General features: G+C 52.5%; 1 protein-coding gene and 1 long non-coding RNA gene across 2 annotated transcripts; one reads left to right on the top strand and one right to left on the bottom strand.

The window, feature by feature from the left end:
- Window positions 1–1,906: 1,906 nt before the first annotated feature.
- On the bottom strand, window positions 1,907–7,180 carry LOC144588744 (uncharacterized). Its single transcript, XR_013544430.1, has 2 exons — window positions 6,009–7,180; window positions 1,907–4,828 (listed from the first exon to the last, which is right to left on the bottom strand). It is a non-coding gene; the product is annotated as an uncharacterized LOC144588744 (long non-coding RNA).
- A 244-nt stretch (window positions 7,181–7,424) lies between these two features.
- CATSPERQ (catsper channel auxiliary subunit theta) lies at window positions 7,425–15,884 on the top strand. Its single transcript, XM_072999665.2, has 6 exons — window positions 7,425–7,567; window positions 8,029–8,207; window positions 9,991–10,088; window positions 12,806–12,998; window positions 14,495–14,580; window positions 15,398–15,884. The coding sequence occupies exons 2-6, from the start codon at window positions 8,081–8,083 to the stop codon at window positions 15,578–15,580; spliced, it is 687 nt and encodes a 228-aa protein (XP_072855766.2). The 5' UTR covers window positions 7,425–7,567; window positions 8,029–8,080; the 3' UTR covers window positions 15,581–15,884.
- The last annotated feature ends 483 nt before the right edge of the window (window positions 15,885–16,367 follow it).

Below are 16,367 nucleotides of genomic sequence, written 5' to 3'. Positions count from 1 at the left end.
TAACCCCCTGACAAAGCCGGGGTCTCTCTGCTTATTCTTGCCCCGGGCTGCGAGGACTTTGTACCTTGCAAACGGGAGAATGGAGAGACGATGAAATCTCTGTGGCTGAATACCAGCAGGTTTCCCCACCTAGGTCAGGAACAGGAAGCAGAAAGTATTTAAAGGCTACCCCTGATGATGCATAGCCCAGTCTGCCCCCTTTGAAACCCCCTTCCTCAGGGGGCGGAGGTTACAAGTGACTAAGCCCAAGGTGGAAACGTTGCTGACCTCCGAGGCGTTGTAGGAGGACGTGGGGCCATGCCAGGGAGGGCCGGCTTCTCTGACCGGCACCTGCAGGAAATGGGGGCCTTTGGACTCAGCAGCTTGGTGCGCTCAGCTCCTGAATGTAAAAGGAGAATCTTGTGCGATTAGGAACCGTGGGTTCATTGCCCTGATCGGTAGTTGAGCGGGACGGGGAGCCAGGCTGGAAGAGACCCTGCAGAAGGGTTGCCCTGGACGGACGGACGAAGGCGGCCATGGGTGGCTGGCACTGAAACGCGCCGGGCAGCCTTTGAAGTGCAAAAAAACCAGTTTGGGGCATCCTCCTGAGATTTCCGCCTCTCCTTCCTCGATGGGTCCGGTGGATGTTTCCTGCTCCTTTTAGCACTCTCTGTGCGTGCACACCAAACACCTCCCACGTGCTCAGCGACCCATTCCACTGCCTTCCTGTGGCCAAGAGAAACCACGGCCGCCGGGCCTCCAATCCTCTGGGGCACGCCCTGCTCTTCGGTGCTGCCCGATCCCTTCGCGTCGGCCCTCCCTGGAGAAGACCGGCTGCTCGGCCTGACTGCAGGGGAACCAAAAGGGAGCCCTGTGTTCCAGGGAGAGGCTTGGAGAAGGCCAGGAGGGGATGACAAGGCAGGCCACGGATCATAAGGGGTCAGGAACAGGGGTAAGCACTGAAGGGCGGCTCTTGGCGCTACAGGGAGCAGGGCCGGGCTGGGCCTCCCCCCTGCAGAGGCTTTGCTCTGTTTGCAAACGCTGCAAATGTGCTTGGCTAGAGAGAGAGAGAGAGAGAGAGAGAGAGAAGGGCAGGAAACTTCATGTTGCAACCCTGCGGACATAAGCATCCCGTGCTTCCGTATCCCATTACTTGGGAGTTTACTTAGAAGCCTTCCTCCGTTCTGGAACGGCTGAGCTTTTCTCCCGGGAAGTAGAAATAGGGGTGAGGGAGGCTATTACTTATTAGGCAGAAATGAGGAAGCAGGTAGCTGAAAGTTCAGAGGCAATCATCTGCTCGTTTGCTCTTCTCCAGGTATAAGGTTGTTTTTCTTGTCCCAGCAGAGAGACTCTTGAAAGAGCCACCCAGTGTCCCCTGGATCATGGACGAGGTGTGGCTCCCAGGAAGTCCCACGGAGAACAACAGGATCTAACAGGGCTCTGTGCCAGATGGATCATGCCCAGGCTTCTTCTTCTTCATTATTATTATTTTAAATTGGCTCCAAACCCTGACTTGAACTCCTTAGGGACAAATGCAGTTGTGGCCAAGATGGGAAAGGAGGCAGACAAAATGCGCCGGTTTTCATGCGACCCCCCCCCGGGGGACAATGGCTTGAGCAGCAGCAGCATTCCAGGGCCAGAGTGCGATAAGTGGAGCCGGGCGGGCCCCAAAGTCCAAGGGCCGTTTCATGCACCCTCGACAGGAATATTGCTTTCTGGGTGGGAAGGGAGTTCTGCTCAGCAAGGGTGCAGGACATGCTGGCAGGGGGGAGGAGTTCTTTTTGAGGCTGAAGCCCCCAGCCGGCCTCACCCAGTGAGAATGCTAAAAGCTGGAGCCCAGAAGGGGTCCTTTCCCGACCTCTGGGCAGAGTCTGCCTACCCCCAAACGAAAGGGAGTAACCAAAAAAAAGAGCCGCTTTCTAGCTGATATCAGCGGGTTGGTTTATTACACCCCAGAGTGATCGGCCCCACACGGTGGCTCTGTGGGGTTCCAGGTGGAGGGGGAGTGGTTTGCAAAAGGTGGGTCTCGATCCCACGTCCTTTCTGTGCCACTAACCTGTCGTTCCCTCAGAACTCTTCCTGCCCTAGAGCTTCACGGAGAGGGCAGGGGTCCAATGAGTAGGTAGAGGTTTCGGAACGGTCCTGCTGTCAGCCCACACACCCTCCTGATTCGCCTGGGGCTGCGCTGGCCCAGTTCATCCCTCCACAGCATAACACCAGACTCTGCCATAGTTTTGCAGCATGCTGGAGAAGGAGCTAAGCAGGGGCTCCTAAAGGAAAACAACCCCCCCCCCATACCCACAGTCCAGATGCATTCCAAGATAAAACCACCGCATGGTAGACCTGGAGGATCGCGGAGTCCAGCTCCTGTTGAAACGGGAAACCCACACCTAAGGCATCCTTGACTGGTTCTCTCTGCTTTCAAAGCTCCCCCCCCCAATAAGGGAAAGTCCACCAGCTTATGAGGCAGTCGTTCCATCGTTGACAGGCCATCACAATAAGGAAGTTCTTCTTAATGCCAAATTTAAGCCTCCCCCCTTTTTAAAATAACTTGAGCCCATTGCTTGTCCTTTTTTGATTTTTGAGCTGCCAAGAGCCAGTCTAATCCACCTTCCTCACAGCAACTCTTCAAGATGTTTGAAGATGAAGAAGCCATGCGTGAAAAACTAGGTACACCTTATGATTCAGCAGCTTGTAGAACCATCCTTAGCAGCAATCACTTGAGGTCATCGTTTTCTGTATGACATTTTCAGCCTCTCACATCATTGTGGAGGTATTTTCACCCACTCTTCTTTACCACGCTGCTTCAGTTCATTGAGATTTGCGGGCCTCTGTTTATGCACAGCTCTCTTAAGTTCCCACCACAGCATCTCAATCGGGTTGAGGTCTGGACTTGGAGTGGGCCATAGATTCTTTTCTTTTGCAGCCATTCTGTTGTAGATTTGCTGCAGGGCTTGGGATCCTTGTCCCGTTGCAGGACCCAGTTTCAGCCAAGCTTTTACTGTCAGACGGATGGCCTCACATTTGATTCTAGAATACTTCGCTATACAGAGGAGTTCATGGTTGGCTCCATGACTGCAAGGTGCCCAGGTCCTGTGGCTGGGGGGAAAAAAGCCCCAAATCATCCACTCCTCCACCACTGTGCTGGACAGTTAGTAGGAGGTGTTTGTGCTGATATGCTGCGTTTGGTTCTCACCAAATGTGCCATTGTGCATTACTGCTCAATGGCTCCATTGTGGTCCCGCTTGTCCAAAGGACATTGTTCCAGAAGTCTTGTGGTATGTCCAGATGCAACTTTGCAAACCCAACCACCCAGAGTAGACTTCAGTCGAGATGGGCGAGGTATAAATTGAATGAACGAATAAATAAAATAAATAAATAGGCTGTGCTGACATGTTCTTTTTAGAGAGAAGAGGCTTTCTCCTGGCAATCCTTCCAAACAGACCATACTGGTTCAGTCTTTTTCTAACTGTATTCTGCCACGAACTTTCACATTTAACATGCTAACTGAAGCCTGTAGAGTATGAGATGTAACTCTTGGGGTGTTTTTTGCAGTTTCTCTGAGCATTGCACAGCCTGACTTGGGGTGAATTTGCTTGGACATCTACTCCTGGGAAGGTTGGCAACTCTCTTGAATGTTTTCCACTTGCAAATAATTTTCCTCGGTGTAGAATGATGGACTTTAAATTGTTTGGAAATGGACCTTGCTTGCCTGCAGCTAAATGAATTGTTTTAATCAAACTATAGTAAACTATTTCTTAGCTGCTCTTTTAAATATGCATTCATTTTCAGGGTGGGGTTTTTTTTTGCACCCCTTTAACTGCTTGGTAATTTATTTTATTTTATTTACCTTATAGCACAAAATCTCAAATACTGGCACCTCCACTATTTTTGTCTTGGGGGTGGGCACCCTCTAAACAGCTGAGGACCATTTTTTACTCCCCTTGGACCCTAGCAAGATGCAGGCTTCCCCGACACGTCTGCCCCCAAATTGCAGGAGGGCTCCCGGAAGTCTTGGGGTTACTCTTTAGAGGTGACTTTAGGTCTTTAAAGGCCTACTTAAGGTCAGGAATTAATCAGCCAGTCATGTCCACTTAAGGCAGCCCCTGAGCCCCTGAAATTGGATGTTCAAGGCAAGCCATGAAATGTAGGAGAAATTATGGGCTCAGAGCCGTTCTACTGGATTCTTGGGGGCCACCCTTAACTTGCCCATTGCTCAGCTAGTGGCCCAAAGAGCAGCCATGGTCATGGAATGGCCAGCTTGGTTTCTACGGTGATGACAGGTTCTAAGGTTGCTCTGGGCCCTTGACTCTTAAATCTCCCGTGCCAGTTTCACGGTTATTCAGAAGCAGATGCCCGAGAGGCCTTTGGGCATTTCTGGATCCTTTGGTCTCCCCTTGGTTTGACCTCTCCAGAGTGACACAGGTGTTTGAGCAAGGGTCCGTTCCTTGGGGGGGGGGAGAGGGCCGGAATGGAGACCAAAGGTACATCCAGGGAGGGCTCTCCTCCCATCTCACGGCCCGTCGCAAGGCCCCAAGGAGCTTCCCTGCCTTTCACTCCAGTAAAAGAGAAGGAACACGAAAAATGTGGGGAAACAAGAGTGGGAGACAGAGTGGCTGCCCCCAGAAAGCTTTGTGTGGAACCACCCTTCTTCTTCGTGGCCTGTGTGAATCACCCCCCTGGGTGATTTGCGCCTGCGCGGAGCCTCATCGGAAAGTTCTAGAGCTTCTGTGGGAGCAATGACCACATTAGAATAAGGTCCCTCCCTACCCGTATAAGTACCTTGGTGCCAAGCGTCCCCTTTCAGTTTTCTTTCAACCACCGCGTTGAGAGCCTCGCAATTCTGCTTCTGTGAGTAAAAGAGAAAGAGAGCTTATTCTTGATTCCTGTTATCAATCTTTTTCTTTTAAACCCTTAGATCAAACTCTTTATCATCAGAGATTTTTCCTTTCCCCTCACTCAGCCTCCGGCTGCAGCACCCCGCCCCAGTCATTGATTTTTCTCCTCAGTTGCACGTTCCTCCCTGCAGAAAAGAGACAAAATCTCTTCACCTTACTTCGCGGCTTCACTCTGCCTGCCTTGATACCTCCCTTAATGGTGCAACGAGTTCTAGGCACCATGGCCTCGGTGACATCAGTTGTACAACATGTGCGTCTCAAAATGAGATCTCTCCAATCCTGGTTTCTGGCCCTATTCGATCCACTAACAGACTCTCCCCAGACTCTCCCTCCAGAACTGGCCTCTCAACTTCAAGGGTGTTATTCCCATGCCAACCTTCCCAACAACCTCGCCCACAAATAAAAGTCACTACTGGCGCCAGTTGCACCGGCTGGGGGGCTCACTGCAAATCCCTCACAGTCCATGCCAAATTGTCTCACAGAGGAAAAACTGCTGCACATAAACAAGTTGGAGCTACTAGCCATTGTAAAGGCCTGCAAGGTTTTCAGAAACCTTCTTGTAGGAAAAATGGCACAGATCGCCACCGACAACACCACGGCGATGTACTACATCCTAAAACAAGGTGGCACCCACTCGCCAGATCTCCTCTACCTAGCGATCGACCTCTGGGCCTGGCATCTGCAACATCACATCTGTCTCACAGCCTTACACACGGCTGGTCAAGAAAACGACCTAGCAGACTCGCTCAGCCGTACAGATGCCCAAGCTCACGAGTGGGAACTAGATCAATCAGTATTCCGCCAACTATGCCGGAAATGGGGCACACCGACTCTCGATCTCTTTGCCTCCTGAGCGAATCGGAAATGCCAACTGTATTGCTCCCAAGCAGGAATAGGAAAACATTCCCAGGGAAATGCGTTTGTCAGCCGTTGGCCCAAGACTCCGTTCCCTCTCCTCCACAAAGTTGTTGTCCATCTACAACAAAACCAATGCCATCATTATAGCCCCTTGGTGGCCGAGACAGACTTGGTTCCCAGTTCTCCGCAGTCTCTCATCAGACACCCACCATCTCCCCCACCTGCCACACCTTCTCACACAGAACAACTCCCAAGTCCTACACCCGGACTTACCTGTTCTGCACCTGCCAGTGTGGAGGATTCTCCCTCGTTAATGAACATTCTTCATCATGCCAAAAAACCATCCACAAGGAAAGCCTACCTGTACAAATGGAAGAAATTTCAATCCTTTACCAAAACTTCCTCCTCCTCCTCCTCCATCAATCCATCACTTTCCACTCTTCTCCACTTCCTCCTACATCTCAGATCCAAGGGCCTCTCCGTCTCATCCTTGAGAGTCTACCTTTCGGCAATAATATCATACCAACCTCCAAATTCTCCAGCAGCAAACTTCTTCAAACATCCAACAAGGAAACGTTTTCTGAAAGGTCTCTCTCATATCTACCCCGATACTCGACCTCCCTCTACACAATGGTCACTAACTGTTTTGAAACAGCTTACCAAAGCTCCTTTTTTTAGCCATTAGCTACAACTGACTTAAGACTCCTCACCTTTAAAACAGCTTTTCTCCTAGCCATCACCTCAGCTCAATGAGCTAGTGAATTGGCAGCTACACCCTATGACTACCCTTATCTACAATTTCTTCCTGAGAAGGTGAAGTTATTCGTGGACATTACCTTCCTCCCCAAAATTGTCTCTCAATTTCATCTTTCCCAGCCGATTGTCCTTCCTTCATTTTTTGCGTCACCTTCTTCAAACCAAGAAAAAAAAAATGCTCCATACGTTGGATGTCAGAAGAGCTCTTGCTTTTTATCTCCAACGTTACCCAACCTTCTCATCTCTTCATAAGCCATCAGCTACCTACAAAAGGCTGTCAGGTGAGTTCCCAATCTATCTCCAGATGGGTCGCATCTACCATTCATTTGGCTTATCATCGACAACCAGCCCCTAGAGTGGTTTGCCCTCACTCCACCAGGGCAGTGGCAGCCTCTACAGCCTTTCTCTGTGCCGTACCTCTTCCGGACGTCTGCGCCTCTGCCACTTGGGCACAGCCGTCCACGTTTATCCGTCATTGTAGACTCGACCTCCGGCAGAAATCTGATGTGGCCTTTGGATGTGCTGTTCTAGCCTCTACCTTGGCGTGACACCCTGCCCCTGGGTAAGACAGCTTTTTAGTCACCCAGGGTGTGATTTACAGGGGCCACGAAGAAGAACGACAGGTTACCCACCTGTCACTGCAGTTCTTCGAGTGGACCTCTCTGATTCACACATCCCGCCCGTCCTCCCCTCTGTCGCTCCACTGTTTGCTTACTATTAAGCAGCGGTTGACACAACTGGAAGGGGACGTTTGGCGCCAAGGTACTTATATGGGTGGGGAGGGGCATATTATAATGTGTTCATTGCTACCACAGAAGCTCTAGAATCTTCTGATGAGGCTCTGTGCAGGCACAAATCACCCAGGGTGTGAATCACAGAGGTCCACTTGAAGAGCTACAATTACAGGTGGGTAACCTGTCGTTCGGGGCTGGGGGTGGGGAAATCTGCCTGTTTGCAGGTTCCGGTCCAGACCTGAGAGGGGCTGACAGTACAGGAGGTACAAAAGCCAGAAGTTGAGACTCTGTTGGTTGCCAAGCCCAAGAAAGCCACCAGTGTCACCTTGGCCTTCGACACAGGTAAGGCCACTCTGCTTTCCTATAGGGCTGACAGGTCTGGACCCCAGCCTGCCCAGTCTTGAGATCTCGGGGCCACCTGGCGGTACTTTGGAGTGGCTGTTCATGACTTCTGAGCCAAACGGGGATTCGTTAAGATTGCTTTTGGATCAGGTGATGCTTGCTGGCTCTTCCCATTGCCCTCCCCTGCCTGCAAATTGAGGAGGTGGCTCAATGTGCCTTTAGCCTTCCCAGCGTGCTGCCAGGAGAGCAGTGAGGGCCCGTGTGGCCTTTGCCCGTGATGTCTCCAAATGCTTTTGAGCAGAACGAGAGGAAGGGTCCTGGCAGTCAGAGCCCTCTGGCGGGGGGGGGCACTCTTTCCCTCTCTGCTGCAGGCAGCTCCACCCCCCCCCCCACACACAGCCACTCTCCTCAGCCCCCCCCCACCTGAGGGGTGCCCCCTCTCTCTGTTTTCTCTCCCACAGTTTCTTCCCTTGCAAGACCCAGCAACGGGCACGCAACCTGGCCCACAGGAAGATGGCCAAGTCTCTTTTCAAGGGCCCCCTGACGCTCTGGTATTTTAACTTGATCAACTCTGAGAAAAAACTGACCGAAAAGTTCCAAGAGAACAAATATTTCCCATTCCAGGTCCAGCAGCCCAAAGGTGAGGAGCTCCCCGCCCTCGCAGGCGTCCGTTGCGTCTTTCTTTCTCCAGGCTTCACGAGCCTCATTCTTTATTCCCTACAGAGGCGCACACGGGGAAAACCTCCCTAGACGACAGGGAGGCAGGAGCCCTCAGAGAAATCTGGGCCACTTGGCTACAAGCCCCCACCCCTCCCGGTCCTCAAAAGGTGCCCCAGTGTTGCCCTAACGGAAGGTGGGAGCCAGAGCTTTGCTTTGGCCCAAACAGACCTGCAGCCACCAGGACCCCTCTTCGTTCAAGGACAGGGACTGGAACAGGGATTTTGGGGGGGGGGCAGGACAGAGGCTGGGAGGGAGGGGGTGGATGCCTTCTGAGTATGGTGGAGGATCGCTGCAGGTACTGCAGAAGGCAACCCCGAGGGCCCCTGCTTTGGGAGATAACAGGAGCAGCCACAGTTCTCAAGGGCGACGCCTTCTGGGGATCCAAACAGACCTTTTCTCTCCTCCAGCGTTGATGCACCGAAGGCCCTGTGGAGGGGGAACAGGGAGAAGTCTTTCCCGAAGACACTCCTGCTTCAGGAACCCAGCTGAATCTTGATTATCGCAAGATTTCAGCTGGTTGGCATCCTTAAAGGCAGGTCTTCCCATTGATCTGCAGGAATAAAATCAGGAGAGATAAAATAAAGCTGAAAAGATAGATGTGACAGGCTTCCATTCTTCGGATACGGGCATGAAAGCAATATGAAATCTGTTTTCATGGGCCGGATACGAGAGATGATTTAAATTACGCTGGAGTCTTTTGTCTTTGGCTCAAGCATCGTCGGGGGGGGGCAATACTTCCCCTCAGGAAGGCCTGAGTCCTAAAGAGGAGGAGGATTAGGGACCTCACCGTTGCCCATCCACAGGGACCTGGATGGAGAACCCAGCAACAGGCACATGGGTTACCAAGGTCCTTGTCTTCCCTACCCACGGAAGCTGCACTGTGATTCTGTTTGACTGATTTAAGAGACATAGGCAGCTTGGTACAGTACTTGTGCCTATAAACGACTTTATGCCTTTTTATGCAGATCCGCGCTGGTGTTGTCTCCGGGAAGGGGAGGGTCTTGCCCTAATTGGTTTTGGGTTCATTCTTCCTGCCGTACTTCAGGTCACCCGGAGTTCTACTAGTAGATCCAGATTCCCTCCTGTGCCTTCTTTGGTTTAGAAAACCATATTTCTGGCTTGAGCAGGTTGCGTGTTGGTCTGAGAGGCCCAACTCCTTTATCCTAGGATTCTATCCTTTCCCGTCCTCTGAGTGATGCTCTTCCTCCCCACTGTCTGCTCCCGCCTCCAGCCCGCAAATCTCCCCCAAGAAGCTCGAGGGTTCAAACCCTCATCAACATTTTCCATTGTGTCTACATGTTGTCTGTCTGTCTGTCTGCCTGTCTGCGTGTTACACACCCACACACCATTTTAGTGTCTGTTAGAGATGGGTCATTAGAAGGGCGTCCCTGTCGTCTCAAACGGTGTTGCCCTAATCTGTGTCTTCTTTTGCCCTGTTTTTCCTGACGTACATTCAACCAACCTACATTCTTTTTTCGGTGGCTGTTTCACGAGCCACTATCCCAGCTGATGCCCAGCTGAGGCCACATGGGGGCATTGGGGTCCTGTGGTCGGGGCCACGGCAGGGCTGCGGTACAGAAGACACAAGCTGGCTAACGGCCTCGTGCAGACCTTGCGGGAGGGTCTGTGCTGCAATGCTGAGCCGAGCCGAGCTCTGCTGGAGCTGTTTCTGACGGGGTGCCCTTGGTGTTTTCCTGCTGCAGTGTTTGTGATGGAGTATTATAAGGACATGATCTGGAAGGGCGGACTGATTTTCCTGATTTCTCTGGTGGCTAGTATCTTCTACTTCAAAGCAAAGAAGGTGGGCCTTTGATCTGTTTTGCTGCTGATAATGATGGGCTACTAAGATAATTGCACTTCATTACAAAATTAGAGAGAGAGAGAGAGAGAGAGAGAGAGAGAGAGAGAGAGAGAGACCACCCTTTCAGTCCCATATAATTATTTCTTTGGGTTCCCTTTTCTGTCTTTGTGTTCCCCTTTTATATCAAATCCAGCCTTAAAACCCCAAATCCTGAAAGCGGTTGTTGTGGCTTGACTAATTCTAACATGAAACCTGAGTTTGGTTCTTGAACCTTGGAATAAAGGGTCGTCCATCAGGCAGTGGTGCTTAGCCCCTGAGTTTTCAGGATTAAACCAAGGGTTTGAGCCCATATCCAAAAGGGTGCACCCCAACTGAAGAGGGGGATGAGTTTTAGGAGGAAAAGTTGTGGCTGCTTTTCCTCCTCCAACAGAGCGGTTAGAAAAAGCTTTCAGAAGCCCTCGGATGAGCTCCAGGGACACTTAGGTCCAACATCCTTATGAAAACAGGAACAATTAGACCTTGGGAAGAAAAAGCCTTCCGGAAGTGCCGTCATCCCGCCTTCTTCCAAAGGAAGCTCCGCCTCCCCCACCTTTGACAACGTCATCCAGCATGATGGCATGGTCGATCCCGTGCACGCCATGACCTGTGTGGCCGTCCCAAGGACACGGGTCCAAGCCTCTCCCCAAGGCTCATGGAGAATCCTTGTGGGCTTCCAAGGTGAGGTCACTTTATGGGTTGACATCTGTTTCAGCCGGGAGGAGCAGAAAACAGACTGGCCGGTTCTTGCCGTGGAGAGAGATGGCCGGTGATTCCAACCCCCCCTCCCTGAACCTGGGTTGGGAATTGTTCCTCCCTGATCTGCCATCCTGATAGGCCATGGAGCTGACTCCCACGTGACTCATTCAGATTTCAGGAGAGATCGGGAAGGATCTCTCCTAATGGGTAACCAATGAACCGGTGCTGGTATCTGACCCATCCGTGGCAGAGGCTGTGGCGGTGAGCAGAGAGGCAGTTGAGTAAGCCCATCTCTGGTTGCCGTGCGATGGGTGAAGGTTGAGTTAGAGACCACGACGAGCAAAGAGATGGAACGTGGAGGGACGCAGGAAAGCCCTGGCGCCTGCGTACGGTGTGGGCATTTCACATTCTTTGGGCCGTTCTAGTTTCCGCATCTTACAAGGGAGGACGTGTAGCTGGAAACAGTGTACAAAAAGCAACAGAAATGTATGCAGGGAAGGGTCGCTGGATCACCATTGCTCTCATCCAACTTTGCAACTTTGAGGGCTCAGTACTTTGGAAAAGGTGTGACTCGAAGAGAGTTACGATGAGGTCCGTGGTCTTCTTTTGGGGTGATGGGCAAAGGTGTGCCAAGCTCTCTGTGACTCCTGGGCTGATAGAGAGTAGAAACATCCCTGAGAGACCGACCCATGGCCAAGGAAGACAAAGTCTCAACGATGGAAGGAAGGGTTTTTTTTTTTTATTCTTAGGGAAAAGCCTTACTGGTTCCAGCCGGGAAATGCCTCCATGGGCTTCTTAAGGGCAAACCAGGCAGGATTTGGCCTGTGGGGGGTAATAAAAAAGGGGGGCATTTCCAGGACCCATTGAGGGCGACTACCAGTGGTCCTTGAATGTGTTTGGAAATGATCTTTCTTGAAATCCCTGCCAGCAGATTTCTGGATGGTGTTTCCCGTGGAAAAGGCCATACAGATATTTCCTGGCTGAAATGCACCAGGCTGTTTCATGCACCCTTAAGAATTAGTCTTTTCATTGCATTGGATTTCAGTTCCCATCAGCCCCAGCCCGTGGGGTGGAATAAGGGTGAGTACAGTCCGACATTAGCAGGAGGGGCAAACACACACACACACGCCCCCTTTCATGGCATGAAGGAGCCAGCAGCCCTTTGGTTTCACGCTCTGCTCTTCTGTTTCTGGAGAGTTTATTTATTCATTTATTCATTGCTTTTTAATCTGCCTTTCATCCTTACATATACCATCAGGCTGGTGTAAAAAGCCATACAAAGCAAACACCATATAAATAAATAATAAAATTGTCAACAAAGCTTGTCTTCGCAGCTGTTCAAGAATGGGCGAAATGGGGCCACTTTAACAGGTCTTGTCAATGTTAAAGTGGGCTAACTGAAAAACTGTTTAGGCTTGGTCCTGAGAAGAGTGCCGAGTTGCCCCCCCCCGGCACAGTCCTATGGGAGGGGTCGGGAACGTTCAGCCCATGGGCTTGGCCTGGCCCAGGGGAGTTTCTGAAGTCCTCCCAAGGCCCACTCAAAGGCCAATGCCCAAGAAAAGACTCTCTCTCTCTCTATCTCTTTCAATCCTGGTAGCAAAGAAGGAAAACCCAGTTCTGTGACCAGGGTCCAGAGCAAGGCTGGACTGCTTCTGTCCCATCTTGGAAAAGTTATCCTGTTTGGGGGACAGGTTCCCCTCCATGCAGCATGGCCAGGGTGCGCGATCTGCTGTAGGGCCAGGCTTCCGGATGGAGCCCCTTTTCTGCACTAGGAAAATGGGCAGCTTCTTTTCTGAGTGTGGGAAGATGCCCCCCCTCCCAAGATTTCTGCCTTCAGAGCATGCCTGGGGTCCCCTGTGCCAGGGCCAGTCCCTTTTGGGCTGCTTCTCATAGAGGCCGACCACTCCCTCGGTTGCTTCCCTTCGGTGCATTGGCCCCCTCTTGTCGTAACCCTGCTCCCCTCTGCGTCCCTCCCCTGCCAGGGCTCCCAGGACTTCTCGGTGTTCTTCGTCTACGGCATGCTGGCCGGCCTCTGGATGGTGGTGAGCAACATGAACAAGCGGCGCCTGATCATCAACCACGTCCGGGAGAGCTACCAGTTCTACATCAAGGGCATCCTTTGGCACGAGGGCCCCTTGCACCAAATCTATGTCCGCCTGGTCGCCCAGCGCGATGGTACCTACGAGGGGCGCACATGCAAGGATCCCTCCGCCCCCCCATGCAACAATTCATCGGCTGCCCAGCGGGCAAGACAGGGATGGGTTCTCAGCAGAGTTCTGCCTTCAGACCCATGTGGATGATCTTGGGGTCTGAAGAGGAGGCGGCCTTGATCCACAAAAGCTCCCCTTGAGATTCCACAGTTGGTTTTTAAACCGGCACCATGCTTTTCCTGCTTCTTCGTTTTATTTATTTATTTTTAATGTCTGTCTGGATAGGCTTGCAAAGATCAGCACGGCGTCAGGCAGGAACCATTAAAATGAACCTCTTGGTCTTTCATAAGAAAGTCATCCTCAGGACAGAGAGAAGTCTAAGCCCTCGTTCTAGTCAGACCCCTGGGTGCTCTTGCAGGGCAGGTGGGAGAAGGAGCAGCTGCATAGGGAAGCTACCTGTTTGCATGACAGGTTTCCCTCCACCTGACATGGCCAGTGGGCTCAACGTGGAGGCCAACCTGCCCCCCCCAAGACTGCAGAGCTACTGAGCCGAGCCCTTTCTCTGCACCGGAGAAGCGACAGCTCCTTTTCTGTGCATGGAAACGTGACCCTCAGCCTCCCAGGGCAAAATTCTGTCCTTTAGGGCATTGTTTGGAAGGGTGGAGCCCACCTCAGAGAGTCAGGAGGAAGCCTGGAAGGTGAAACTGACAGGGGAACCCTCAGAGTATCAGACTCCCAGGAGAGACGGGAGGAAGCTGAGGAGGTTGGAGAGAGTGTAGAGGAGGGAGAAGCCTTCCTGGCTCCCTGCGGTCCCCTGGAGGCCATCACGGCTGGACTGGTCCTCTGAGGCAATGCCTGGAGGAAGGACCCCAGGCCAACAGGGAGGGGGGGAAACTCTCGCCAGCTGTTGCGGACCCCTGGCCTCCATGCTAGCCCTTTTGGGCTTCCCAACTGGTGGTATGGATGCCACCAGCTGAAAACCCTAAGGCTTCAATAAGGGCTGAGGCCAGAGAGGGACCCCGGAGCCCAAAAGATAGAAGCTCCTAACCAACGGGAGTCCCTTGAGCTTCTCTCCCCTCCGGGATGACGCAACTCAACATTCTTCCTTTGGGAAAACGCTTTCAGTTCCATTTCCCAGGCTCTCTCCAGCCTCTGTGTCTGGCCTCCGTCTTGGGGCACCTCAGGGGGGAAGAAGGGGAGCTGCTGGACTCTCTGCCCTCGGCCTCCATAGGTCAACCCACACAGCCATCACAGTCTCTCCCCACACTCCTGCCGGCCACCAGCAACAGCACTGCCCAGCACCCCCCCCCCCACTTCCAGGACCTTTTTCCTTGCATAAGGATGATGGTTTTACAGCTGTTCGTTGTGATTTGAACAGTCCTCAGAAGATGCCCAGAGATCTGGGAGTGGAGGTGGGGGGGCACAGCATTTAGATTTCAGCTGCACGGGTGAAACCCCATATTGACTAAACTCGAGGAAATAATCTGTCGTAACGTCGCTCGTCTTTCGTCTTCATTCCAGCCTATGGCAAGCTCTTCTACAGCCTCATCATCAACGGCTACCGTCTGGAGGTCCTCACCCTGATCGACCTGTCGGAGAACTACGAGGTGCGAGTGGGTGGGGATGCCAAAAGGGTGGGGCCTCGGCCAGTGGTGGGCGCTGGTCCTTGGCCCCATGTCTCGCATGGCTGGAGGTGGGGGGGAGATGGACAAAAGCGCCCTTTGCCCTTAGAGACTTTGCCTGCTCCTTGCTTTGAACAAGCCCCCCCCCTCTCCTCGCCTCGTGTGCTTGCAAAACAGGCTGAAATGTGTCTGTTGTAAGAAAGAGCCAGTGGCAGTCAAGGCACTGGCTCTGCTTTGCCCAAATATTCAGTGCAAGGGGCGAAACATTAACAAGCTTTAGGGGAATCATAAAACTGTCATTTATAAAGCATGCATGTAAACAATTACAGGGAGAAAAATGTGCAGTGAACAGAACGTGTGTGCATGTGTGTGCATGTGTGTGCATGTGTGTTTTCTCCTCTCACCCACCCAGCCTTTGGTGTTCTCAGGGCAGGCAAGGGGGAAAACCACGTGCCCGTAGGGGTTTCCAGGGTGCAATGTGAAGCTCTGGCCGAAGGGCCCCCCCCGCCCCAGAGATGGCATGTTTCGTGAAATGCCCAGAGGGGTCCCGATGCCTTCCTTGGGTGTCTCTCCCATCCTCACCTTGCGCTGGATGGTCACACCTGCACAGGTAGCGTCAGGCTAACCATATTGGGAGAGGCTGCTGGCGGGGGCCAGGTGCTGCTCTGGAAACCCTTTGCCCTGCTAGTCCCTGCTGATCTCCCCAGCTTGTTGGCAGGTTGGTGTCGCTCCACCTGCTTGGCCAAACTCTTCCTCAAATCCGCCCCCCCTGCTGCGTCTGTGCCTCCTTCCTCCCCCACAGGTGATTGATTCCCTGGGGCGCCGGCTGGCACGCAACCTGTACCTCAACTACTTCGATTACGAGGACGTCTCCACCCGCCACGTCATCAGGCACTCGCCCCCCATCCTGAAGGAAGAGGAGGAGGAGGAGGAAGAGGAGGAGGAGAACAAAGAAGGGGACTACGGTGACAACCTAACCGTGTGAAGGAAGAAGGTTTAAGGGAGATGGTGGGGGGGGAGGGTATCCGGCTAGGAAAGGGGAGGGGAAGGAGGTGGGCCCTTGTTTCTGTATCTTTGCAGGCCATCGTCCCCCCAGAATACAAGGGATCTGAGGTGGCTCTTCTTTCTCAACCAGGCGCTGTCTCCCTGGCTTCTGTCTGGGTTCTCGTGGGGTGGTTTGCTTATTTGTACCTGTCCCATATGTTTGTGTACACATTTGGCGTCAAGAAAGGCCCAAGTTCTGTCCAGCCAGAGTCTGGAAGCAACAGGTTACAAGTCCAGGTGCTGCTTTTTTTAAGGGCAAGCGACGGCATAACAATTACATTTTTTTAAAAAAACCATAACCCGTAGGGGTTGCAATCCCTGCCCTGTTGCTGTCCTTCCAACTGACCGTCAAGTCAGTCCCAGTCTGATGAATTAAGGCGATGCCCACTGTTGGCCACCTCTGGAAAGCAGCCCCACCCACCCTCGGGCTTCTCCCTCCTCTTCTCTGACTGCTTCCCACTTTCCCCAGCGTGGTGGCCTTTTCCAGGGACTCTCACCTCAGATGTGTCCAGGGGATGATAGCTTCATTTTACTCATGTTGGTTTTCAGCAAGAATTCAGACTTGGTGCTCAACATAAGGGCAAATGGAATAAAGGAAGAAGCGGGTGGGCTGCGGCCCCAGATCTGTAAAGAGGTGGTACGGGAACACCTTGCACTTTTGAAGGAGGCCAAACCTCCTGGCCCTCATTAACTGCATCCTGGGGCATGAAAGAGACTGGCAGGTGTCA

Source organism: Pogona vitticeps, chromosome 4 (genome assembly GCF_051106095.1).
Source record: "Pogona vitticeps strain Pit_001003342236 chromosome 4, PviZW2.1, whole genome shotgun sequence".
Taxonomy (NCBI): domain Eukaryota; kingdom Metazoa; phylum Chordata; class Lepidosauria; order Squamata; family Agamidae; genus Pogona; species Pogona vitticeps.
This window is presented reverse-complemented; position numbering and strand designations above follow the sequence as displayed.